The 27560-nt window shown below is 35.7% G+C and overlaps 2 protein-coding genes across 3 annotated transcripts in view; one reads left to right on the forward strand and one right to left on the reverse strand.

The window, feature by feature from the left end:
* LOC121367897 overlaps positions 1–6240 on the reverse strand; it is a 112658-nt gene extending 106418 nt beyond the window's left edge. For both annotated transcript variants that reach the window (XM_041492346.1, XM_041492345.1), the window contains exon 1: positions 6114–6240. The gene's annotated coding sequence lies outside the window, so the exon portion shown is untranslated. The remainder of the gene's footprint in view (positions 1–6113) is intronic.
* A 4961-nt stretch (positions 6241–11201) lies between these two features.
* LOC121367898 (serine/threonine-protein phosphatase 4 regulatory subunit 2-A-like) lies at positions 11202–27315 on the forward strand. Its single transcript, XM_041492347.1, has 7 exons — positions 11202–11277; positions 11362–11443; positions 15019–15189; positions 18205–18298; positions 18896–18933; positions 20151–21184; positions 24568–27315. Exons 1-7 carry the CDS (start codon positions 11211–11213, stop codon positions 25263–25265), a joined length of 2184 nt encoding a protein of 727 aa, XP_041348281.1. The 5' UTR covers positions 11202–11210; the 3' UTR covers positions 25266–27315.
* The last annotated feature ends 245 nt before the right edge of the window (positions 27316–27560 follow it).

Raw genomic sequence — 27560 nt, forward strand, 5'->3', positions numbered from 1 at the left:
TGACTGGTATATCAAAGGTTGTGGTGTGTGCTGTCCTGTCCATGGTAAAGTGCATACAAAAGATCTCATTGCTGCTAATGAAATAATGTAGCAGGTTTCCTAAGAAGACTACGAATCAAAATTACCAAATGTCTGACATCCAATAGTTGTTGATTATATATCAATCAATGTGCTAAACAAAACAAACTTTAACTTTTAAACACTACCACCAAACTAGTAACCATTAAACCACCTATATCCTGGACAGAATGAAAGAAATGTTTTAAACACTACCATCAAACTAGTAACCATTAAACCACCTATATCCTGGACAGAATGAAGGAAATGTTTTAAACACTACCATCAAACTAGTAACCATTAAACCACCTATATCCTGGACAGAATGAAGGAAATGTTTTATTTAACAACCCATTCAACACATTTTCTTTACGGTTATATGGACCACACAGATATTGAGAGAGGAAACCCACTGTCGCCACTTCATGGGCTAGAGATACATGTAGATGGGGTGTGGACCAACTGAGGGGAAGTAGAGAGTGGAGGCAAGGGCTAAAAGTGAGGCAAATGAATGAACCAACGAACAAACACACAAACAAATGTTTAAGACGCCCCAGCACAAAAAAACATCAGCTATTCCGCATCAAACAATGGTAAATACATAAAAATTCAAGAGTTACTGAGACAACCGAAAGACCATTAGACAGATGTACCTGTATACACATATATGCAGATTCTAAGAGTTACTGAGACATGGAAGACCATTAGACAGATGTACCTGTATACATATATATGCAGATTCTAAGAGTTACTGAGACATGGAAGACCAGTAGACAGACGTACCTGTATACACATGTATACCTATATTGCAGATTCTAAGAGTTACTGAGACATGGAAGACCAGTAGACAGACGTACCTATATACACATATATGCAGATTCCAAGAGTTACTGAGACAACAGAAAGACCATCAGACAGAGGTACCTATATACACATATATGCAGATTCCAAGAGTTACTGAGACAACCGAAAGACCATCAGACAGAGGTACCTATATAAACATATATGCAGATTCCAAGAGTACTGAGACAACCAAAAGACCCATTAGACAGACGTACCTGTATACACATATATGCAGATTCCAAGAGTTACTGAGACAACAGAAAGACCACCAGACAGAGGTACCTATATAAACATATATGCAGATTCCAAGAGTACTGAGACAACCAAAAGACCATTAGACAGACGTACCTGTATACACATATATGCAGATTCCAAAATACCAGTAAACTCTTACGGTATTTTCTGGCCTGTCTTCTTTCTGTTGACCATGCGGTTTTAACATTTACCTGAACGTTATGTAACCAAGCATGCGGTGAGCAGACACTTTGATTACCTAGCTCTCTCACCTGTATCCCTAGCCAATCCCAGACAAGCCATCACAGATTCCTCTATCACTATCAGCTGTTTGACCCAAATAACACACACACAATGTGACCCATCCCGGAACTCGACAGTTACATGTATCAAAAAACATTTACTTGTGCATGCATACAAATACATTGTAATATGTACCACAGTGTCATGTAAACATTGTACATGTATGTAAGATATGTTACTACATGTAAGGAATGTTTGTCCAATACTAAAAGTGCTGTACGTAACTGTACTTATACATTTACCCATTTTCGCATTTATCTTAGTTTGACACCCAACAGACGTTGTATATTTTTGTGCTGGGGTGTCATTAAACATTTAAACATTTAAACATTCATTCATTCATTCATTCATTCATTCATTCATTCATTCATTCATTCATTCATTCATTATATATTTACAACTGAACATTCTGGTTAACTGGTGAATAATTTTGGGTTGCTAGCATGTAACATTTACAATGTATAACAACCAATGATGTTCTAATGATCAATCATAATAAAAACTTTATCAGTATGGATCTGCTGTGCTTATGAAATTCCATGATCAGTTGTGTAGGGACATGTTAACTGTAATTGTTCTCCAGTTTAAATGATGAAATTGATGTAAATATGTACATTATATGGTTATTAAAGTTAAACTTAGCCATTTGTAAAGTCTAGATCGCGGTGAAAACAACAACAGGTGCATGATCCTCATAAATTCAAATCCTTCTTACATATATACATATATGTACATTTATATAATTATAATTCTAACTGACTGTGAAATCGAAAGGTGTTAAGTTGATGCAAACTGATTTTAACTGATGATCGATGATGGAATTCCAACCGTTTCCCAACACCAATAAAAGCCACTCTACACACACCCTGTACCTACATATACGTGTACATGTACAGGTACCTACACGTACATCAGTCATTATACTTTGTGTGTCATTCTTTATTTTCACACTTGTATCTTTATCCACTTAAAGACACTTGTCTGAAACCCACGAAACCATTAAGATATGTCCAGGAAGTGTTATAACAAGTCCACCACTTCTGGCCACTTTATATAAACAATACTTAAGCCAATTCCCTTTTTCAAAGAATATGCAATTTGATATCCTGACACAGAACTTTTCTCTGCTTGTTTCATGGCAGTCTAAGTGAAATAATGTTGTTGTTAGATGGATAGAAACAAAAAGTTGAAGTTTGTTTTGTTTAATGACACCGCTAGATCACATTAATTTATTAATCATCGGCTACTGGATGTCAAACATTTGTAAAAAAAAAATTTTTTACATATATTCTTAGAGGAAACCCGCTACATTTTTCTATTAATAGCAAGTGATCTTTTATATGTAATATCCCACAGACAGGATAGCATATACCAGTCTTTGGTATACCAGTCGGGGTGCACTGGATAGAGTAAGAAATAGCCCAATGGGTCCACCAACGGAGATCGATCTTAAAGCGACCATGGGGTGGGATGTAAAGCATTCGCTCAATGTGCAGTCAGTCTGGGATCAATCCCTGTCAGTGGGCACATTAGCCTATTTCTTATTCCAGCCAGTGCACCACAACTGGCATATCAAAGGCTGTGGTCTGTACTATCCTGTCTGTGGGATGGTGCATATAAAAGATCCCTTGCTGCTAATTGAAAAGAATAGTGCATGAAGCGGGTTTCCTCTCTCAATATCTGTGTGGTCCTTAATCATATGTCTGATGTCATATAACTGTAAATAAAATATGTTGAATGCGTCGTTAAATAAAACATTTCCTTCATTCCTAAAGCGACCATCTTCAGGTTAGGTTATAATGTTGTACAATATGCCACATATGCATGATAAATTAATGGTTGATTTTGTTTGTTGTTTTTCTAATGATTAAGCAGCCTAGTGTAAAACGTGCATATGCCACCTCCACAATTGCCCCTGTCTTATAAAGTTAAAATTTGTTTAGCACTAGCACATTGATTTGTTAATATTCAGCTATTGGATGTAAAACATTTGTTTTTTCTGACAAAGGAAATCCGTTACATTTTTCCATTATTAGAATTTTCCACTGACAGCGCATACCATTATTTTTGAAATGCCAGTGAAAGTCACTGTTAGAATATATAAAAAAAACTAATCAGAGAATGGGTCCACTGAGGAGGTTCGATCCTTCGATCAAAGCATCTCTGGTTGCTGTTCTAACAAGTGAGCTAGATCCCCCACAGTGCTGTCATCTCATCTATAGGCAATCTTTCTTCTGCTATTTGCATGTTGTAAACATACTATTGTCCTGTTCAATTATTTAGAGCCTAATGTGGGTTTTTTTGCCAATATTACATTTAATTCCTATTCAATATGTTGTTCTTTACATACTCATGAAAACAAACCCAAAACCTATCAAATTTCATATATAATCCTTCATAAAAAAGGCACAGAGTTTAATTATTTCAATTTACAACCAAGCTCTGTATGTCTTAAATGGAAGTTTCATTCTGCTATCAATACATAAAGCTATTTGCATGACATGTGTTTTAAAATAATGTTCCTTTTGATCTTCCTATTGATGGACATCAATGTTAGATCTACATGTATATTTAACAATTACCAAACATAATTCAAGAGAAATTACAATTTTTTGTGTACTAAGATTGCTTCGTAAAATGGAGCACTGGTGCATCAAAGAGGACTTGATTCTGAGAGCAGTATTTACCAACACGACCAGAATACAAACCTAAAGGCTATCTCAGGTCGACCTTGCGATTACATTGATCAATCCCTGATGGTCAGGATCACCAAAACAAATTACAATCCGGTCACAATTGGGAAAAATTGCATGACAATCGTGCGATGCATAAAATTTACATATAAAAATCACAAGGATGCTCAGGTCGACTACGAACTGTGCCTGATGGTCAGGAACCTGTTTTGTCACATCGAAGAAGTTCAACATTTTCAACTCCTGCGACTGATTTTTTTATTTTATTACTGACCGATGCTGATTGTCATAACACCATTGCATGAGCACTCAGGTCACACTGATCAGCGACACAAATATTACACACGATCATGGTACAATCGCAGTCTAATGCAGAAAAGTCAATCGTCGACTGATCAGTGTAATCGAAAGGTCACCCTAAGCTAGCCTAAATGTATATAAAGATCAAATATCTTCAGCTTGAAAAAAGCACCTATATTAACATGTACAAGCCTTAAGGCCAATATGGTTTAACTGCTAAATATACACAACTGAGCCCAGTATTACCTATTAATATCAGGCCTCTGAGAACTGAAAATCTACGTGACCCATTTATCGGTTACGCAGAAATAAATCCAGGTAACTCATTTTGGGTTTTTTGCATAACACGTTATATATTCAAGTAAATGGTAATCCAAATTTCATGCGAACCAAAAATAGGTTATGTCAAATTAGATTTGCAAGAGCAATGCACGAACGAAACTATCATTCTCGCAATTTTTATTTTCAGAGGCCTAAGTATGTGATTTGTTTTATTACATACAAAATGAACATAAAGTGAAAGAGTTCGACCTGTACCCTTCTATAGCAAGGCTCTAAAGACTAACCCTAACACCAAAACTGACCTTAACCATTGAAAGAGGGGTACAGGTCAAACTCATGCCACATAAAGGTAATCCATTACAGAATGTGCTGTTGCTAACTTTATTTCATTTGACTCTTGTTTTTTTTCTTGTAACTTTATACAGATGTGTCATAGATTTGTTATTGGCAAACTCGGAAAATATTAAATTTTATAGTATTTAGTATCAAATATAGGGTTATTGATTGTATTAGAGCAGGAATCTTTGCTTACCCGGTGGTAGGCAGCCATTCCGTATTTTTACCATACAGTTATCTCTGATGGCAAAGAGCGATCATAACCATCCAAATATCCATCTAGTTCTTAAATGGTTACAGCTCTATAGTCCGAAGGTTCAGTGGTCCGAAGGTTCAACACTAACCCTAACCCTAGGTTCAGTAGTCCAAAGGTTTATAGGCCTAACCCAGGACTAATGAAACTTTGGACCATTGAACCTTCAGACTATAGTCTAGAGTGGTCCCCTCTCGAATGGCGGAGTATTCGAGCTACTCTAAATTAACTTGGTAAAGTCACTTGGCATTCATGAGCAACACATGAATGAAACAATCGTTCTGGCAATTTTCTGAGGCCTGATTAATTATTTAATGACTTCTTCCATTAAAAAAATATATATATTAGAACAAAAAAGTTATAATAATAATGTTTGCTGTAGATTCAGTCTTGTAAACAGTATATTATGTCAATTTTGTTTAATTAAAAATTTTTACTGCCGAATAATTAAAAAAATCAAAGATTAAATTTGAAAAAGGCGCAATAAAAAAGCAACACAATGCCTTTTATCAATACTCCCCCCCCCCCCCCCCTTACAAACATACATTGCAAAAAATGCTATTATATACACAAACATGCTGACCAACAACAAACCGAGTTAATTTTGTGATCAAAATAATAACACCTGTAGGACTTTGATGTCAGCCGTCAATCGGCAGGCCTAATTAATATAAGCAGGTAAGCCTTACCTTACCCTGCTGTCACCGTAAACAGGTAAACGTAAAGGTTAGGGGGAGGAACACCTGGCCAGTGGTAACCATACACACGAACACAGTCTTACAGAATAAAATGGTAATGCAACAAGTACCTACCTTTCTGTGTTACCTGTCACAAACTATATATCACAAATGTATTGACAGTTACAAAATATCACTTAGTTTCCCTTCCAGCAAATTCATTTGTGTTTTCACCGCGCCATATTTACATCGCAAAGCTAAAATTAGAATATAGTCTGGATGCGACAATTACATTTTAGAAATAAAGGGGTGACAGGTTAGCGAGATAGACTTTCTACATGTCATTCGTGAAAATGCGTTGTCATCAGCCGATTGAAAATGTTTTCTGGGAATCAAGTAAAGTGAAGTCTTAAACTTCAATAATTATTATACATAATTTTTTTTTAAACTTTATTGATTTGACTGGGGGGTTTTCGGGTTTTGTTTATTTTTTTATTTTTTAAATAATTTTTAATTTATTATTATACACTGTTTTAAGAAACGGGGCTTTATATTTGCTTTATAATAGTGTGTAAATATAAAAGTGTGCCGCCACCCCCACACTTTTTGGCACCTTCCTACGCCACTATTATAATGTGGAAGCTTGCTTTTAAAACAGAATTCACTTATTTTATTACTGAATAACTGACCGAGTATGATTGATATAAATAGTTGACTGTATATGTTGCTTATTATATATATAGTTTCATGTTATTTCATTCATAGTTATTTCCGTGCTTATACCCAATTAAGGTTCATGCACGCACACTTGTTAAAATCGCTACGGGTGGGAGCCGGTACCGAGATGGGAACCCGGTACCTATCAGCTCCAATGACATAACCACTAAACCACGAAAGCAGCTGATTTCATTTGCCGTTTTGACCATATTTTGTAACCCTAGGCCAAGATAAATGAAAAAAATTCCATTCACCTGATGAGGCTACATAACAATAATGATAGTGATACTTATTTTAATAGTTTTTAGGCAACACAGTCGACCTATCGTAATATGTGTACTGTGAACAGTGAACACCACCGTCCACGTTAGAAGTTAACCTATATGATTGGTAATCACGGTCCCAAATAGGACCCATAGGCGTACCAATGTTTGTAGGGAAGGAAAGCTGATTTTTGTCCGAATTAAACAAAAGTGACCGAATCTGGATTACAATATTTTTCATATTATTTCATTTCAACTTATTTTCGTCCTTATATCCAATTAAGGTTCAAGCACGCTGTCCATGACATATACCTTAGCTATCTGGGCTGTCTGTCCAGGACAGTGAGTTACTTGTTAGTGGTTAGTTGTTTGTGAGAGAAAAGAGGGTGTAGTGGTCTTACACCATTAAAACTCGCTCTGGGTGGGAACCGGTACAGGGCTGCGAACGCTGTACCTACCAGCCTTATGTCCGGTGGTTTAACCACGGCACCACTGAGGCCGGTTTTTCATATTAGCATTACTGCCAAACAGCTATATAGTGTTGAAAACGAATCGACACGCATTTGTGCATGGGTTATAACTAATATTTTGGGTAGAATAATGAAAATACATGGTGAAAAGTGTTCAGGCCAGCTCATTTTACCCGAACTTCTCTATTGTTTTAAGCCCAAATTTGAGGATTTTTTCCAGGACTGGGAGAGAGGGGGCAGTTGTCTCCTTGCCCTCCGTCTCGTACACTTATGAGAGGACCTTTAGATTGGCACAATATTAACCAAGTGATGGTGCTCACCTCCAATCCTGTAAATGTGTCCCCAGGTCAAGTTATTTATACCCATTAAATAATAATAATTTTAAATAAGTAAAAAAAGAAAGAAAGAAAAAAAAAAGAAGATACTTAGCACTTATATATTGATTAATTTACCGTGTGCTTTTACTGTTTAGTTCATACATTGTAATAATAAAAGTGTAAATTTGTATGTAGGCCTATACGTTTGCAGGCCCGTGGGGACCGAGGGACTGAGTCACCTCTGCGTCTCCATTTGAGGACAAAAATGTATACATGTGGGTTTTGTTTTGTCCTCCTCTATAAATAAAAATAAAATTATGCCTTATGCCGTCCCCCCCCCCCCCCCCCCACGAGACTATGTCCCTCCACTATATATTGTGCCCCTCCAGATATCATTCGTATGGAACTGCTTTGGTGCCCACTTCCTTTTTTTAAACAATTTGTTTACAATTTACAATGTGCCCTTTTCGGTAAGTTCGTCCATGTGTTCTTTTGCCCTTGGTCCCCTTACTTAAATATTTCTTGGATCTTCTCTTACAACGGACCTATACCCCGTACCAGCGTTCACTAACGGTCCTTTTTGTTTATAATTGATGTTTGACTTGATGTGAAAAGGAAAAGATAACTGTTTTCGTCCACATGAGGACATCCAGTCCACGGGATGGTCTCAACTCAACCCACTCCGTGTTTAGGAAGACTGAATCTTGGTAATGACTAAGTATGGGGTGAAGTAGGATTAGGGGTGGGTGGGGGGAGAGGCGTATGGGGTCCCATTTTTGCCTGAATTAAACGAAAATGTCCGAATCTGGATAACATTTATTAATATAGGCTATTAGCATTACTACCAAACATCTATAATAATATAGAGTTGCAAACAAAGCACTACGCATTTTTACATGAATTACAACTAATTTTGAGGGTAGAATGATGGAAATATATGGTAGGTAAAAAGGTCTCAGGTTAGCACATTTTCCCCGAATATCTCTATTATTTGTACCCGAATTTGAGGTTTTCTTCTAGCACGATGGGGAGGGGAAGTTGCCCGTCCCTTGTCTCGTACGCTTATATGAGGGCGGGGAGGGCAGAACACGTGTTAAATTAAATTATGACATTGGCAAACGGAAGGTTTTATATGACAAATATGAGTGAAGTGGAATAGGGGCAGGGCACGCCTTAAATTAAATTATGACATTGGCAAACGGAAGACTTCATTTTTCAAAATCGGCCTCAGTGGCGTCGTGGTTAGGTCATCGGTCCGAAGGCTGGTAGGTACTGGGTTCGGATCCCAGTCGAGGCATGGAATTTTTAATCCAGATACCGACTCCAAACCCCGAGTGAGTGCTCCGCAAGGCTCAATGGGTAGGTGTAAACCACTTGCACCGACCAGTGATCCATAACTGGTTCAACAAAGGCCATGGTTTGTGCTATCCTGCCTGTGGGAAGCGCAAATAAAATATCTCTTGCTGCTAATAAAGAGTAGCCCATGAAGTAGCGACAGCGGGTTTCCTCTCAAAATCTGTGTGGTCCTTAACCATATGTCTGACTCCATATAACCGTAAATAAAATGTGTTGAGTGCGTCGTTAAATAAAACATTTCTTTCTTTCATTTTTCAAAAGTAATAGAGGTCCTGCTCCCCTTTCCTGAGGAGGGGTGGTGGTGTTCCTCAATGTTATCCAAAGCACTCGTCATAGTATGTGCTAATTGTCTTAGGATCGATCGCCCTCAGTAGACTTAATTTGACCGGCCTCGGTGGCGTCGTGGCAGGCCATCGGTCTACAGGCTGGTAGGTACTGGGTTCGGATCCCAGTCGAGGCATGGAATTTTTAATCCAGATACCGACTCCAAACCCCGAGTGAGTGCTCCGCAAGGCTCAATGGGTAGGTGTAAACCACTTGCACCGACCAGTGATCCATAACTGGTTCAACAAAGGCCATGGTTTGTGCTATCCTGCCTGTGGGAAGCGCAAATAAAAGATCCCTTGCTGCCTGTCGTAAAAGAGTAGCCTATGTGGCGACAGCGGGTTTCCTTTAAAAAAAAATCTGTGTGGTCCTTAACCATATGTCTGACGCCATATAACCGTAAATAAAATGTGTTGAGTGCGTAGTTAAATAAAACACTTCTTTCTTTCTTTCTTTAGTCGTGTTTTTGGAGGGTGTTTTTTGTTTTACATTGCAGTATTAAAGTGTCCCGCCACAACTTGTACATTAAATTTAAGTCTGTGTGAAGGTGCATATATAAAAGGTTCAGGCGCGTTTGCAGGGGCTGGGTTTTGGGGATCAACCCCCTTCTCAAGCAAAAAACTAAAATAATGAAAAAATAAAAATCTATATATTTTTTGGAGGAGCAAGTTTCGACCCCCTCCCCCCCTCCCCCGAGTAGCAATATTCGACCCCCTCCCCTAAAACTCGCTTGCCACGGTCTTGACACACCCTGCATAAATAATAATTATAATAATAATAATAATAATAATAATGGTGTAGTGCAAGTGCGCCTGAGATCCATTGTTCTTTCAGTAATAAATTACCCTATGTAGCATCCGCTCTCCCTGTCATCCTTCCTCTCTCTGTCTTTCCGAACTGTATTTCTTAAAATGTCTAATTGGACAAATATTTCTTTTGTTTTCATTTTAGGAAATTGTTCTGTCCTTTGTATGAAAACTATATGTGTTTACATATTCAGGTGTGGCAATAGCGCGTTTCTTCTCTAATTATACCAAATAATAATAATAATAATAATAATAATAATAATAATAATAATAATAATCATCATCATCGTCGTCATCGTCATCATCGTCGTCGTCATCATCATCACCATCGTCATCATCATCATCACCACCACCATCATCACCATAATCATAAAATATATGATACCAAGATGCCAGGATGTCAAACAAATTATTATTATTTAGTAGTAGTAGTAATTGTAGTAGGCCTAGTAGCATTTTTATTATTATTATTATTATAGTAGTAGTAGAAGTAGTAGTAGTTACTACTACTACTAAGAAATAATAATAATAATAGTTTTACTACTACTACTACTACTACTACTACTACTACTACTACTACTACTCATCCAACTGTTACTACTACTTTTAATTTCATCCATATTAACGAGCTTCAGTTTGTGTTCCAATTATCGTTATAAACGAATAAGTGATTATCATTTCATTACCGGTATTTGTTTCCTTTGTTCGGAACATTTTGTTGATTTAAAAAGAAAAAAAAACATTGTGAAAGTCTAGTTTAAAATTAGAAAACGTTTTTTGACGTATATAGCCATTAACAAAGCCCTGTTATATATAGCATTATAATAAAAACAATTAATGACTATGCATAAATAGCTAATTGGAACTAAAATCATGGAAATAAATAGATTTTGAAAATATTTATGTTAGCTTTCACCCCTTAAATTCAACCTGTCCCATTAATTTGACGTCACTTCCTGGCCGCCATTTCTTGACCTTCATGGTGCGTTCAATGGGTTCGATGACCACCATGGATAATCAAGAAGAAATATTGGATGCACTAAATGGTATTATTAATGATTATTATAATTGTTCATCGTTAATATCATTTACGATTGTTTTTTGTTCTAAAATATACGTTTTTATTTTAGATTTTGAGAAGAAACCAAGTCAAGAAATTCCGCCAGTGCTTGAACAGTTTCTTCAACGAATAGCAAAAACTGGCGAGACGCTGTAAGTGACATAGATGACTATTCTCATATTTGGAGTGTAGATATTCGGCTTGAAGTTGACATGACGTCGTGTTTAATGTAGAACTACCGTACGATATTATATAATGAGTTATTATTAAGTAATTATGATATGTTTACTTTAAATATTCACAACTTGGCTTGTAGCCAATTTTAGTGTAAACAAAAGGCCTCTAGTTTAAAATGGTGTCTCCATTGAGGATATTAATAGTCTATTGGTGTTGTCAAGGTAAACAGAACTAGATTAAATTACTCTTACCAACAGCTTTATTTTGTGGAAAGGATCTATTTGAATGATCATTGAAAAATATTTGAATTTTAATAATATCTGTTAAAATTTATTTCAATAAAAAACTAAACCCACTGATGAAAATAGGTGTTCACTGAACTAGCATTGCTAAAAACTTACCTGACATTATATCAGAAGTGAAAATCCATAAAACATACGTTTCTTTTGACACTGTTGGTCAAACTACTTGGCAAGACATCGTTATCATCCACCCCGATAAATGTGTTAAATACAGCCGTGTCTGGTGTATCGGAAGTATGTCGATCTCGCCCCATGTCGATCTCGCCCGGGCGAGTTCGCCAGGACTTATTTTCATCGTTAGGCGAAATTATCATACATATTAGACTTGCTAGAAGACATATATTACAACATATATTATAGTATATATCTACTGTCATTATCAGCATGTTTTTGTGCCAAAACTACAGGGTTATACCACTTATACTACTAGTTTTGTGTTGGGACACGCTGTGGCGAGATCGCCATATTTACTTCCGTGTTGCATGTCTGTTTAGCGAAGTCGCCAGTACATTATAACTCAACAATATTCAAGTTACAAGCTGTTTTATGTTTACTTCATTAAGTAAATACATGTGCAGTAGTCATGTTTTGATTTTCTTGTTGTAAAATGTAATACATTGGTAGTTTACATTTCTGACGATTTCACTTGCAAGCCAGGGCGAGATCTCCAGGATTTTTCTTGTTTAAGTTTACAGTTTACAGTTTATTATAATAAATACACGTAAAGTACACATTTATGGTTTGTTTCATCATGTATGTCTAAACAGACATGCAACACGGAAGTAAATATGGCGATCTCGCCACAGCGTGTCCCAACACAAAACTAGTAGTATAAGTGGTATAACCCTGTAGTTTTGGCACAAAAACATATTGATAATGACAGTTGATATATACTATAATATATGTTGTAATATATGTCTTCTAGCAAGTCTGATATGTATGATAACTTCGCCTAACGATGAAAATAAGTCCTGGCGAACTCGCCCGGGGCGAGATCGCCAGGCTCCGTGTATCGGCACGTCCAGTGATTCAGTGCACTTGGTATTTTGCTTGAGTATGCTTAGGAAGTTGTCATGTTGTCAGTGTTTTTAACAGATTAAACTTCAATTCCTTTTTTCATGGTTAATCAAGTATCAACATATTTATTGTTAAGTACAGTTAAAAAATTATTAGAATTGTCAGTAATTATTTCAAAATTTCAAAATAAATCATTCACCTACTTTGTGTATATAAACGCGAAGTAGGTCAGCATTATCAGGGTTTATGCCAGAGGGTAAAACGCGTGTGGCGCCATACCCAAATTATTATTTTATGTATGGCGCCATACCCAAATTATTATTTTTTTAAGTTAACATTTTTACAAAATTAATGACTCTTAATATCATTATTGTATGATTTTCTTAACCCTAACTCTAAATGTAACCCATTTTCTTTGTGTGTGGGAGAGGCCCCCCATACCCCCTGTTGACTGTGGTTGCATTCATTTCCATAGCACCATACCCAAAACAAATTTTCTGGCAGAAACACTGATTATTGATATTAAGAATGTTAAAAGCAGTCTAAAAACACCTTTCCTGCATTTTAAAAATTATAGTAAAATGTATAAGTATGTGTGTAGGTTATTTTTATTTAAACTGAAAGAAAAACAGAGACAGATAAAAATAAAACAAACGTTTTACACCTTAATTGACAGTCATTCCAGTTCACAATTGTCACATTGTTACAAAAAATAAAAGCGAAATAAGATTGTGTGTGCACAGTCTACCTGAGAAAAAAATCTATCTTAGCCATGCATGATATTGAACATGTAGATCTATGCATCTGCCGTACTGTGCCACTCAAGAAAACAATTCCAAAACTGATCATGAGATGGGTCATGTTTGATCGTTAATTTTTTAAGTAATATTTTTAACAAGACAAAAAAAAAAGTACTAAAATAATGCTTGGACAATAGTGTAGTGTTTATGGGCTATAAAGTTAGGTCATGGGCAGTCCACATCTACTGTGCTGAATCACCGAACATGCAACTCGTTTTGGATAAAAGGGTGTTTCTACATTTATGCACAATTTTTAAAATGTTTATTTACATAAAATAATTTGTAGTGTATTTCAGATTATCCATCGCTTCATTGGTGAGAGACAGATTTTATTAAGTATTTTAGTGTTCACATAGAAAATGGTCTTTGAATGCTTAGGTGCGCTGATACACCGGACAGCACTATATATATATTTTTTTTTTTTTTTGTTGAAGTTAACGACGTATATAGCTTGGTGTGCTCTAGTGCTGTCGTTAAACAAAACAAACTTTTACAGCATATATTTTAACAAAGTGTAGGGGCGGGGGGTAATTTTTCATCTACATACAGCTTCATTCTATTACATATCAAGCTCACAACAACACACTATTTTGAAATTTCTTTGCAAGCTACCGATTCATTTTAAATTTTATGAGAAACACCTTTTTGTTCCTTGCCCTGTGATCATCGAAATCAATTTTTGGTTCCATGATTTAGCAAATATGCTACTGGAAACAGTTTCCGTGACATGCTGTAGCTTGCCGTGTTAACTTCCTGCAAAATCTTCATTTTATTCCATATTTATTTTATTCAGTAAGAATGATTCAAATGAAAGGTATAAAATGAGTAAAATTTAAGCTTTTTTTGGTGCATAATGGACTAAGAGGTAGTCCTGTTACCAAATGAAGAGTTTGTGCTTTTTAATATCTGCGTTTTTGCAAGTGGATTACTATACAAAATTTTACATTGTTGGAGTAGTCTAAGCCAAAAATAAATCCTTCACGTTATGACGTCACTGTGCTGAAAAACATACATGTTAAAAATTGCTCATTGATTGACTTTTCAGCACACTCAATACCCGTGTGCAGAATCACATATATGGAAAAAGTCTTATGTAAATACACTGTATTGATAAACTTGTGCTCATGAAATTGCGTTAAAATCAGTGGAAAACAGGCCTTATTTTCTAACAAAATGCCAATAACTACATTAATTTTATTTGCCAAATTAAAATAAAATTGGCGTATTTGGTGACTGCTAGTACTAGCCCTGATATAAGTTTGAATACCAGTCAGTAAAAAATTGAATTTGTATTTATAAATAAATGTAACATAAATCAAACCAAATTCCAATTGAGGGCAGAGTATGGAAGTGTTTTCAGACATTTGAATTTACTCACACTGTATAAAAACTTCTTAAAACTGAATAGTTTAATTAATTGTATTTTTTTAGATTTCCATGGCCAAGGCTAAAACCGTTGCTGGTGTCGAAGTTGGATGAGGTTATGAAACATTTTAACCAAGAAGTTCCTGGTGATCATTTTTCCATGTGCCCCAATGTTGAGAACGTTCGGTATGATGACATGCGAAGCCGGATTTTGTCATCCTTGGATGCCTTTCATGGGTATGTTGTGTAGTGGTTCATTTGGTTTTCATATAATTGTCTTTAGTTTGGCAGAAAAAATATTTTGATTAAGCAATGTCATTACTAATTTCATGTGCATTTCACGGAACATTTTGTTGGTATCACTACACGATTCGCTATATACACAGGTTTAAGAATTCACAATTTTAAAACATTAAACAGTATTTGCTGATCAATTTTCAATTGACTAGATATATTGTTTATCAAGATTTTGAAAACAAAATGTTCCTTGTATGTTCAATTTGATTGTGTGCTGATGCTAAACTCATAGATTTTCTCACCAGTGACAGCACAAAATGTTCCCTGTATGTTCAATTTGATTGTGTGCTGATGCTAAACTCATAGATTTTCTCACCAGTTTGCTGTCACTGTTTAGAAACCAATGGCTAGAGAACAAAAGTTACTCACAAAGGCGAATGTTTTACTCATTATTTTGATACATATATTTGTTTAAAGGAGATCACTAATTTATAGTGGAAGAAAGACTGCCAAATATTTGTACCAGTATTTAAAAAAATTAAATGCAGGTCCTAATCTAGAATTGAAAAAGTAGAAGTGACTTCACTCTTTCCAGGAGAAAGGGAAAACGTTTGATAAATTAGGTGAAGTGAATATTTATTGGTACATTTTGTAATGTTTCTTCATGTTCATGTTTATTCAGAAAGATTGCAAATTGTACACTCGATTCAAAGTGTAATATTTTGTTATTAAATACTACTAATTCTGGGAATAAAGTTTAAGCAAATGGTTGAATTTGTTTTATTAAAATACGATAGTTTTAAGCAGGGATTCTAGATTATGGTAGCCCCACTCCTATGGCTAGTGATATTCAATGTTGGGCTAGTTAATAACTACTATTGTCATGCCCAATGGCTAATGAATTTTTTAGTCAAATGTTGCAGTTGTCTATTTTGTAAATATTAATATCCTGACCCCACCCCCAATATTAGTGTTTTTAAGCTCTATCTCCCTCTTCAGATGACATATCCCATTATTACTATTATTTAGTAAAATTGTATTTACTTAAAGTAAAGTAGGGCTAGTGGATTTATAATTATGGCTAGTAAATGTTTAAAATCACTGATCCCATGGCTAGTGGATTTTATAAACATTGTAGAAGCCCTATTATAAGGAACTTATAATTAATATGTTGTTATGTTAAAAGTAAAATAATAATTAGTATTTTCTGTTAGTGGAAATTAATCCAGATGAGAGCTAATCACTGCTTGACCAGGCGCAAAGCAGCACTTCATATTTACTCGCCAAATGGCTAGTAGATGAAAACAAATCACTAGCCAATTCAGTATTGTTATTCCCTAGGCAACATATCAAGTATTAATATCAATATACATGAATGAAAGAATTTTAATGTTTTCTGTTGTGTACCTTGTAAACACTATTTAAAAGGAAAGCATTTGTTTTGCAGAAGAAAACTACAATTGTCAAGTCAAAAAAAAAAAAAAATCATAAATATTATGGTTTTCAGAGAACAGCATCTGTCTTTTTTAAATTATTATATTTTTTAATTTTATTAATTATTATATTTATTTTAATATAGTTTTGAAATGTTTTTGAGAGTTCTTTCACAATCAGAACATTTCGGTGTCATGATGAGCCTTTCCAATTGTATTTAATAAAACATTCATTAACACCGAGATTATCAAATTGGCCAAATTTCTGAAGTTGATATCCCATTTGGAATACCTTGGGCAGGGAACATTTTGTTAGTATCATGTTGTGATTCACTATGCAAGATTCAGAGATAACTATACAATTTTAAAACATTAAACAGTAATTGATAATCAATTTTCGCTAATTAAGATTTTCAAGAAAAGAAATTCCATGTTGGGCAACTTAGGTTATCTTACATTATGTGTAATTTGCAAACAGTCCGAAACGTGAAAGTTTATAGTTTGTCATCTGACGGTTACTGTAAAATAAAATTTATGCTAATGACAGCCAGATATGATGAAATAATCTATTTGCCAAAAGACAGGTGTTTTATACATTTTAATCGCCATAATAGAATGTCACTTGTGTAGGTGAGTGTATTACTTTCAATCGTGCACCTTACTTGATCAGTCATTGTAAACAGTGTTGATGTACTGTCTGGTGCCAGAATAAAATAATGGACTGACATTGTTCTATGACACTCATCAAGTCTGTGACTTAAGTCTGTTGTATGATTTTGTTTATGAAATCAGATTAGGTCCAAAATATTTTTATGATTTCAACTTCTCATTACTGCTAATAACTAGCCAACTGAGCAAAGTTTTGGCAAAAAGCACTCCATTTCACAGGGTAGATAAGGCCTGAAAATAGTTAAAATTTTGTGCAGTTGTAATGCTGTTCCAATGATCAGTTATAATAAAAAATTGATCTAAATTTGGTTCTACCAATGTGATGGGTGATTACAAAAATCCATAACAATTCCCCTACCCCTCCCTAGATATTGAATTGTTGGGATTTTTCCTGATGACTAGTAACTTTTCAAGGCTACTAGTTTGCTAGGCAGGTGAAAATATTTCTTAACATCAGCCCCTGATCTATCCTGGTGAATACAACAGACTTGTGCTTGATGCTAATAATTCAGATTCATCTTAAAGTGACAGACCCTAGTTTTTAAACCAGGGCTTACGCAATCGGGCCAAGTAAGCCCAAACTTCACTTTGACCAGCTTGACTTCGTCATGCCAGTCACTGTACGGCAAAATCTGTGTTGCCTTTGAAAAATAGTGACCACTTGTATTGTACACAATCACGGATGATTAATAAATCAATGTGCTCTAGTGGTGTTATTAAAAATACAAAACGTTATCATGTACTGTTACAGATCAAGTTTAACTTTCATGGCAATTTTCCAATTTTTCAGTTATGGCTTTTTAAATTTAGGTGATAAGAAAATGTATTGGGCTCTGTAGGGGAGATGTAAATGCTTGAGCAGTTGTCTCAGAATTTTTATTTAACTTTCTATCCTTTTTCTTCATTTTTTCAGTGCTCCATTTACCATCCAGCGTTTGTGTGAACTCATCACAAACCCAAAGAGACATTACAATAGAAGTGACAAGTTTCTTCGAGGCATAGAAAAGGTACTAGTATCTACTGAACCTATATAATTTTTGTCTTTCGTGGTTTTCTGTGGTGCTATTGGCTTTTTTCCTCACCCTGTTGCAAGGGTGTTAAGATTCTTGTGGTGTTTTTCTCTGAGCAGGTGATGACAGCATTTGCTAACAAGTATCGTTTAAAACATTCTTTGATACTTACACAAACCATTTCCCATTGTATGTATGTGTGTGTGCGCGGGCACACGTGTGTGTATGAGGTTCTTCTATGGGTGTATCTTTCTGTTATGCGTTGTTAAGCCTTCATCCATGCTTTAATAATATTTAATAATAAAATTAAAATAATTTATACATTATTGAAACATTTTAAACATTCCTTCATTATTAACCATAGACTCATACACTGTGCTGTTGTTTGTTCATATATATTCGACATCTATTTATTCATTCTAACCAGTTATTTTTAGTTACTATATAATACTAAAAGACAGTGTGTGCTCTTCTAACTTTTAAGAAAGACTACTGAAAGATCACTTGCAGTCAGAAAATTATATTATTTTGGAATGCAAATGTTATTTTTAAAAATGTCCTTACCAGAATACATTTCTTTGATTCTCTTTTCAGAATGTTCTTGTTGTCAGCACAGTAGATCCATTTGGGAGGTAAGAATTCACCTACCTGATTAATCCATTTAAAATGGGGGAGGGGGGTGTGTAGCTCAGTGGTACAACGCTCGCCTGATGCGCGGTCGGTGGGCCCATTGGGCTATTTCTCATTCCAGCCAGTGCTCCACCTCTCGTGTAACAAAGGCTGTGGTATGTACTATCCTGTCTGGGATGGTGCATATAAAAGATCCCTTGTTGCTAACCGGAAAGAGTAGCTCATGAAGTGGCTACAGTGGGTTTCCTCTCTCAATATCTGTGTGGTCCTTAACCATACGTCCAACCCATATAATCGTAAATAAAATGTGTTGAGTGTGTCGTTGAACCATTTTGTTCTTTCCATTTGAAATGGATGTGCAAAAGGTGAATGCAAGTTTCGAAATAGGAAGTAAAATATGGCCGACAGAAATATGGCCCGCTAGAAATAAAGACAGCATGTGGTGTGGGATAGTGTGTGAAACATTAGAATCTTTGAGATGTATTTTAGAGCATTGTGGAATCAAAATATAATAGAATGTTGAGCTAAATAGCAGGTGAAATAATCGAATGTAAATCTGTCTCTTGAAAAATTACCTGCATTTTTTTTTAATGGTTTTAGCAGGTAAATAGAGGATACTCCCTTAGAATTTTGTGGTATCATAATTTATCAGCTTGAGTTGATAAAAGTATGAAATCAGAGGCTTATCATTCTTTACATTTGCGACTGTTGTAAACAAGGTCAGTAATGTGGGTTGAATGTCACTATATTTGTTAACTAGAAAAACAAAAGTTATGTGAGGTCACTAATGTTAGTGCTGAAACATACACAGTGACATAACAAAAAGAAGCGATATCTCCCAGGAGAATATCACAGGAGATATCACATATTATAGTGTCAGCGATATCTCCTACAAAAGCCTTTAAATAGATGGATGATAAATTTGTATTTCACCTGCTAGGTCTAAAAGAAAAGGACTGCTTTTTACAAGCTGCTATTTCGAGCCCTGGAATAGCATTAGTATGTCACAACCTAAACTGCTTTGACATATTATTGCAACAAGATGTAATTGAAAGTGATTTGTAATGGGACAGTTGTTGCCGCATGCAGCGATTTGCTCATCACTGACTGTTTTACGGTTCCGTGTCATAAAATTGCTATTTCAATGTTCTGCATTAATTATTAATATGCATTATTCATACTTGTACTTAAGTTGAAAATTTCCTTCTTTTTTTTATAGAAAAATTGTGTCTGAATCCAGAAATCTTGTGAATGGGTTAGACACCAATGGCCAGGTAGAACTGCGAGATGGGGTTTCTGGTTCCAGTCGCCCACCTCTATGGGCGTCTAAGAATACTGTTGGTGTGTGGCCGTTCCACCCAGAGGGTGCCCACAACAGCACGATGGTGTGTCCCTTAGAAATCAGCACAGCCACTGACAAGGATTCAGGCCTACATGAGGAGCCCATGGATTCTACCGTTTCCACCGTGCAAGACAGTAATGAAATTCTGCAGCACACTGAGGACATAACCAACTCACCTGCACTCCATCCAGTTCAGGAAGCCGTGGTTGAGACATCGTTGGCCCAGCCTGGTCCGGACTTGATGAATAGTTCAGTGGAGGAGATCACATCGGAGGCTGCTGTGGAAATCCATTCGGTTCTGGTCGAAAATTGTGCTATTCCAGAGTCGTTACCAGTATCAAATTTCTCGACAAATACTGTGGTGACATCCAATGTGGGCAAAGATAGTTTTGCCACCGAGGTAACCTCCGATGGCAGTTTGACGGTGACCTCTCAGGGTGTGTGCGATACGGTTTTATCTGCCAGTAACACAGTTTCAGTAGTGACATCGGATACGGTGCAGGAATGTGTCCTAAGTTCACAGTCTTATGACGGTGGAACTTCTTCTGAAGTTGTTCTGGATTCTACAGTGAATAACCTTAGTTCGGAGCATGTACGAGTGGAGAATGTATCCCATGTGAGCGAGGGTGACAGTCAGCAACAAACAGTTACAGAAACAGTCGGTAGAACTGATCTGTGCGTGGGCAGTTCTGATCTACAGGAAGCATCTCTCCATGACAGTTCTGAAGTAGAGATTAGTACCTGTAGCTCTGTGGTGAGCTCGTCTGAAACAGTCACAAAGGAGCCTCAAGACTCGCCTGCTGTGATCCAGCCCACTAGTTCTACTGGTCACCTGGCAGATGAACCACAGTCGGGTGTGGCTGCAGATGAGGCACAGAAGCTGGTAGACAAGGACACTGGATCTGGGAATGGTAATGATGTTTAGACTAATTAATGTTTGGATTTATTTGCAGGCATCAAAATGAATCATGAACGGTTGTTCGGGTTACTAGGTTACAACGTGTCAAGAAACTTGATTCATTCTCCACAAAAATATTTGAACAAAAACACCATCATAGATTTTTTATCAGTGATGTATGATTTAATTGAGGATCGTCTGTTATTTCTTTTACATTCATCAGGGTATGAAAAAAAAAATCATCTGCAAACTGCGGATGATTTTTTTGGTACAAATTTGAATGATATTTGCTAATAATAACACTAAAAAAAGTTCAGACTTTATTTTAAATTACTTTTGGTCCATAAACAATAACGCTTAGTAAGATATCTTGCGCATGTAAAATGGCGTCATCAGATATGATGTTCCCTGACGATGCAATTTTTATGTTCATCGAGAATTGAACAGACTCCTGTTGCTATGTCTGGACCAATGGGATGACATTATGTTGAAATGAATTTAACAGAAATTTTATTATATGTAACTAAAACACACAACTATTAGTCCAATGAGAAGAGTGATAATAATTCATAACAGTAAAAACATCAGAATGTTTGTGAAGGAATGAAAATGGGAGTTGTTATCTTCATAACTGTCATAACCTATAGGTGCCAGGCCTATTATATTTTGCTTATTTCAATGCCAATTTTTAGGGTGAGTTGGGCATTTTGTATCTTGAAAGAACCATGTACAAATATGTGACTGTCTACATATTTTTCATTTTGCACAGGAATATTGTTTCTTAACAACTTTTGTTCTCCATTTTTATTCCATGCCATGCCAATATTGTGTGTTCTAATTTTAATCCAACTCACTTTTCATTATTTTTTTCACAAACAGATAATTTTGGTTTAAACAATGCAATAAAAAATTATTATAAAACAAAAATGGAATGCCTATCAACAAACCTAATGCTGAACATTTGTACCCCATTGTGATTTTAATATCGGGATCTAAACTTTAGTCTTTACATTTTACCACATCAGCAATTCTTGATAGTTTTATTATCTTAAATAGGAAGTACCCTTAGGCCAAACAAAAAAAATCATTTGTTTCCGGTCACCCGACCGACCCTAAATTTTGCCACCGACCCTGAACTTTTTTTTCTTCTGCTGGGGTGGGGTGGGGGGAAGCGCACAGAGAAGTTGTGGTCGCGGATCGACTTTTTGGCACCTTATGCCATGCCCTAGACCCAATCACTGGCGTTGTTAGAGACTGGACCCAGACTAGACATGCCTGGACGTTGAATGGATATAAGCATAACTAATTTGTTTGAAATTGGAATCATTAACCAGTGTTCTACGTTGCGACCAAAATGGTCGCCAATGCGACCAAAATGTTGGCGTGGTGACCGATTGAATTTATTATCGTCACCATCTGGCGACTGACTCCAAAATAAGTATTAAATTATTTGCCATGTGCGTTCAGAGTCCTAGCAGCGAAAACAAATGAAATTTGTTGACATCATTGTGCAGTCGGAACATTTCACTATTTACGAAGTTGTCCGATTGATCACTGTGAATTCCGTATTAATTGTCGGTACAATTCGGAACTCATCGTTGATTTTAGTAATTTGGCGAAAACATTCCAGATACTTACAGCACATTCATAAATGATGCAAAATGAGTAGTGTCGCACTGTGGCGAGTAACATTTTAAGCTTGGCTAGTAAATTTTTTTTGTCCACTAGCCAAAGAAGAGTAAGTTATTAAACCGAATGTAGAACACTGTTAATAACACATGCTCTTATTAGGTACCACGGTAATTGGTGACACACGAGATCGCATGACAGTATGGTAACGTGTGTGGCGATTAAACAGCTTTTATTACAAACTGCTAAATACTGTAGGCCTATAGAGGAAAATATATCGTATTATCGTAACTCCAGTCATCTCATACAATGTAGGTTTATTTTCCAAAAACAACAATGTGCGATCTCAACAAAACAATCAAGGATTTCTCGATACTACATGCACAGACTACAAGTCATCGCGTTTTCGTTGTTGGCTACTGCTTAGGCCTAGTACCCAGAATTTGTTAATATACACGGGTGTAGCCTGTAGGAAGATACCAAAAAGTGGGGTGGGTGGGTACACACATGTATAAAATTAATATATAAACCATCAATACCCCCTTCCCCGCTTCCTACGCCATTGATGTAGATAGGCCTATCAACTGTTGAGCATGGGTAATAATTAAATAAACAGAATATTCAAGAATAACCACACACATTAAACAGTTGACATTTATTTCAGTGTTTCAGTTAATTGGGAATAAATTAATTTGAGTGATTTTAGCATGGGTCCGTTCAATAGGCTAATAAACATTAAAACTATAAGTCCGTCCCACAGGGAACGCCTTAGTCCGAGTATTCTGATTGTAAGAGAGCTAGACGGACATTTGAACATAAACACGCTCTCATTATTTATGTCCAAATGTTCGTCTAGCTCTCTTACAGTCAGAGTACTCGGGCTAGGAACGCCTTTTTTATTATTATGAAATTTACTACAAGTTATTCATTTCTAAGCCGATTGATTTGTAAATTGCACACAAAATTAGTATTGTTTTGTTATTTCCAATAGTTGGACAAATCTGTGAAGTTTTTGTGCAGTCATCTACTGACTGGATAAATCTGTGAACTTTTTGTGCAAACATCTATTGACCAACTTGGACAAATTTGTGCAGTCATCCTCTGACAAAACTGGACAAAGCTGTGAAGTTTCTGTGCAGTCATCTACTGACTTTTATTGATGAAAGGAATAGTTTGAACTTTTTTAGTTTTCCTGTCTTTTGAAAATGGCATGTGAAACTTAAAACTGACATTGACAGTGAGATTGTTTTTATTTCTCTCTGGCTGCAAAGAGTAAACTAAGATTTTTCAGACAGCTTGCCTTCATGTCTTTCATCTTGAGACAAACACATTTAAGGTAGGGTAACCTTTCTTTGAACTAAAAAAAAAAAAAAAAAATCCTACCTACCTACTTTACTTTTTTGGGCCATGTTACCTGAAACAAACTTCTTTCTTATTTTGGCCTTAAGTTAATCATCTATAGTCTGTCTCATCCTCCTACAAAAATGTTTTTTTTTAAAAATAATTTCATTTGGTTTGACTTGAGAAAAAAAGTAAAATTGTTTTGGAAATAAACAAAAAAATACTATTTTTGTGTGCAATTTAGAAAATTATTGACTCTGAAATAAATAACTTGTAGTAAATTCCATAGTATGAAACAAGGCGTTCCCTGTGGGACGGACTATAGTATTATAACATTCTTTGGTCCTTTTTTGTTTTTTCAAAAATGTTTGATATTATCTCAATAATATTATAATTCTATATATGCGTGTGTGTGTTCTATTTCAGATGCTGAAGGTATCTGTTCTCCGGATGGAGTGGAAAACACATCTAGTGCATCAGTGGAAGTAGTTACATCAGGTAGTTCTCAGAGTGACGTGTGCCATGCATCACTGACAAAACCAGACAGTACGTTGACAGCTGATTCTGTCTCAACAGCAGACTGCAGTGTTGCGAAGCCAGATACTTCTGATAGTAAAGCAATAGATACTGACAAGACAGATTCGGGTGATTGTGAAGGAAGGGTGGATGTGGGCAAGCCAGACTCGGATGGTTCTGATGAGTGTGTTAAAACAAACTCTGGGGAAATGCCAGTGACAGACAAGCCCGAGTCTGGTGATTCTGAAAGTACAGCAGGAACAGACAAACTTGAGTCTGGAGATCGTGAAGCATTGACAAATAATCCAAACTCTGGAGTTGGTGATGAAATGGCTGTACCATCTTCCTGTGAGTCTGATCGGGACGTGAGTTTGGACTGTAGCAGTACGGTGGAAGAGGTGTCACATGCTAAAGACACCAGTGGTGAATCAGTCACTCCCAACACACAAGAAGAAGAAGATAAACCTGCAGCAGCTACTGTGACAGAGATCATGTCTGTTGAAACCACAATAAAAACTGACAGCTCGGTTTCTGACAACACGGCCAATATGGAATCTGTCCAGGACCAGACTTCTACAAGATCAGTAGAACCCATGGAACAGGACTGAGCAGAAAGCGATTTGTGATTGGTCACTAATTTGTATAAATATATTATATTGTACAGCCGACCTCAGTGCTACAAAGTTGAATTATATATATTTAAACTCAGGTTAAAAATATTTGATTTGCCATCCTCGAATTTCACAAAAAAGTTATAAAATATTTGAGAAAATTTATTACAAGATGCATGCATTTTTAAGTTCCCAATTTCATTCCCATTGGTTTCCCTTCATTTTGTGGTCACTGTAAAAGGTGTCTTGTCTGTTCATTACATAGTTTTCATAATGATTCACTTATAACATGAGTGTTGCCGGGAATGGGTGTACACATTCAATTTTCTTTTAACAACAAACTTATTTTAGCTTGATGCCCTGTGTAAACAAAGTTGTATTACTCATAGTATTCGGAAACAATGTTTATGTACAGTCATGCAGGTTTTTTTTTTATTTAATTAAAAAGAGTTAAAAAAAAATTCTAACTGCATTTTTCAGTTGGAACATCAGATAAGATGTTATGAATAATCAAGTATTAATAAGCACAGAGTTCATAAATGTCTAGTCTTCGACATGACTACAATGTTTAGTATTTATGATTATATTCAGAACAGTATTTTTAACAAGCTGAATTGAAAGATGGCGACTATAGTACTATTTCTTTTAAGGAGCACATGTTGGCTACTAAGTCTGGTTTGACATTTTATTATATGTTAGCTTTCTGACAAAGGGGTGGATATGGGGGTGGCTTTCTGACAAAGGGGTGGATGTGGGGGTGGCTTCGTAACAAAGGGGTGGGGGTGAGGGATATTTGTCCTATTACTGAGACCTGAGACATTTAATTTCTGGTAGCAATCTGATCAACTATTTCTGATGAACAGCCAAATGTCACCATTGCATTGTATTCTTACAGTAAATGGAGAACAAATATATTTTGCATCTCAATTAGACAATAGTCTGCATATCTTTAACATGAAATAAAACACTTATATATTACAAAACGGCAAATGGGCTTCTGATGAATGAGAGAACTATTCAGAATTAAATAAAACATGATTGGTAGTTTTGATCAAATACTGATTTGTCAAACTACAGTGAGATTTTAATACATGTACATACATTTATATCAGTTGTAAAAGAAAGGTGACTTCTAACAATTGATGCCAAATTTTGAAAACACTACTATTTAGTTAAGCTGGAATCTTGCATATATGTCCCTTTGTCAGAGAGGAGCTGATAATTTGTTTCTACATATACCTCGGTTGAACATCTATTTCTAGTTCTCTTTGGGTGAGGGTAAAACTGTTGGATGCAATATAAATAATTTGGTTAAAGATGATGTTTTATTATTATTATTATTATTATTATGGTTAATGATACAGGATGTTTTAATTAAAATGCATTCCTGCTAAATAACATAAACATCTAACTGTTCTATACATAGGTGCATTGGTACTTGTTTCTCAGATTAATGTCTGTTCCACAATTGTTTTCTTTGTTATCCCAGATACAGCCTTTACACAAATGATTGTTCAATGATAACCAATCAAAAAGCATTCTTACTAAGTTACACAAGAATATAAAGGAAACTGAAGAATGTAATAATGCATTTATTGGATCTCAGTAAATCTCATTCAGCATTATGCAGGGATTTTAACTGTCAAATATAAAGGAAATCACAAGCTCTTGCTGCTAAGCTAATTCACAAAATAGCATGTTTAATGTGCATTTATTATCAAGCATTTTATTGGTCTATATGTTTACAATGAAAATTTTCTAAATAGCCAATTATATTTTTTTGTGGTTTGGTATAAAATCTTTCTGATGTCTGTTGTTTGAATTAAGCATTTAGTTTAAAAATCTCATAACTCCCTGATTTCCAAAATCTGTATGATTAGATTCTTTAAAATGTTATGTCCATGGCTGATGGTGTGAACAAGACCAGCTATCCCAATATGAAATGGCTCACACAACATCTCACTGGCAATGTTTGTGCTTCATGTACGGTTTCATTTGTGCATCATCATCTTCAGTGATTGTATAAAATAAAGAATGAAATACTTGACTTAATGTTGTATTTTGTTTTAATAAAAATATGTTTATGTGTTGTAATTATTTGAAGGATTCATCCTGTCGAGTGTCATTATAAAAATCTAAACTATTACATGTAACTTTTAACTGGGAAGAATTCTGAATGAAATAAGCATACAGTAGAAGTGAGAAGTGAAGTGAATGAGAGCGAGACTGCTTCTGGTCACCCCAAATCTGAAGCTCCAGCCGGAATATGTATACACATGCTTCCCCTTTTCT

This window comes from Gigantopelta aegis, chromosome 3, assembly GCF_016097555.1.
Source record: "Gigantopelta aegis isolate Gae_Host chromosome 3, Gae_host_genome, whole genome shotgun sequence".
Classification (NCBI taxonomy): domain Eukaryota; kingdom Metazoa; phylum Mollusca; class Gastropoda; order Neomphalida; family Peltospiridae; genus Gigantopelta; species Gigantopelta aegis.

Coding starts and splice junctions, on each gene's coding strand:
- LOC121367898 (XM_041492347.1), top strand. CDS start 11,211: ATGGTGCGTTCAATGGGTTCGATGACCACCATGGATAATCAAGAAGAA. Junction 11,444..15,018: donor GCAAAAACTGGCGAGACGCT/GTAAGTGACATA, acceptor GTATTTTTTTAG/ATTTCCATGGCCAAGGCTAA. Junction 15,190..18,204: donor TCCTTGGATGCCTTTCATGG/GTATGTTGTGTA, acceptor TCATTTTTTCAG/TGCTCCATTTACCATCCAGC.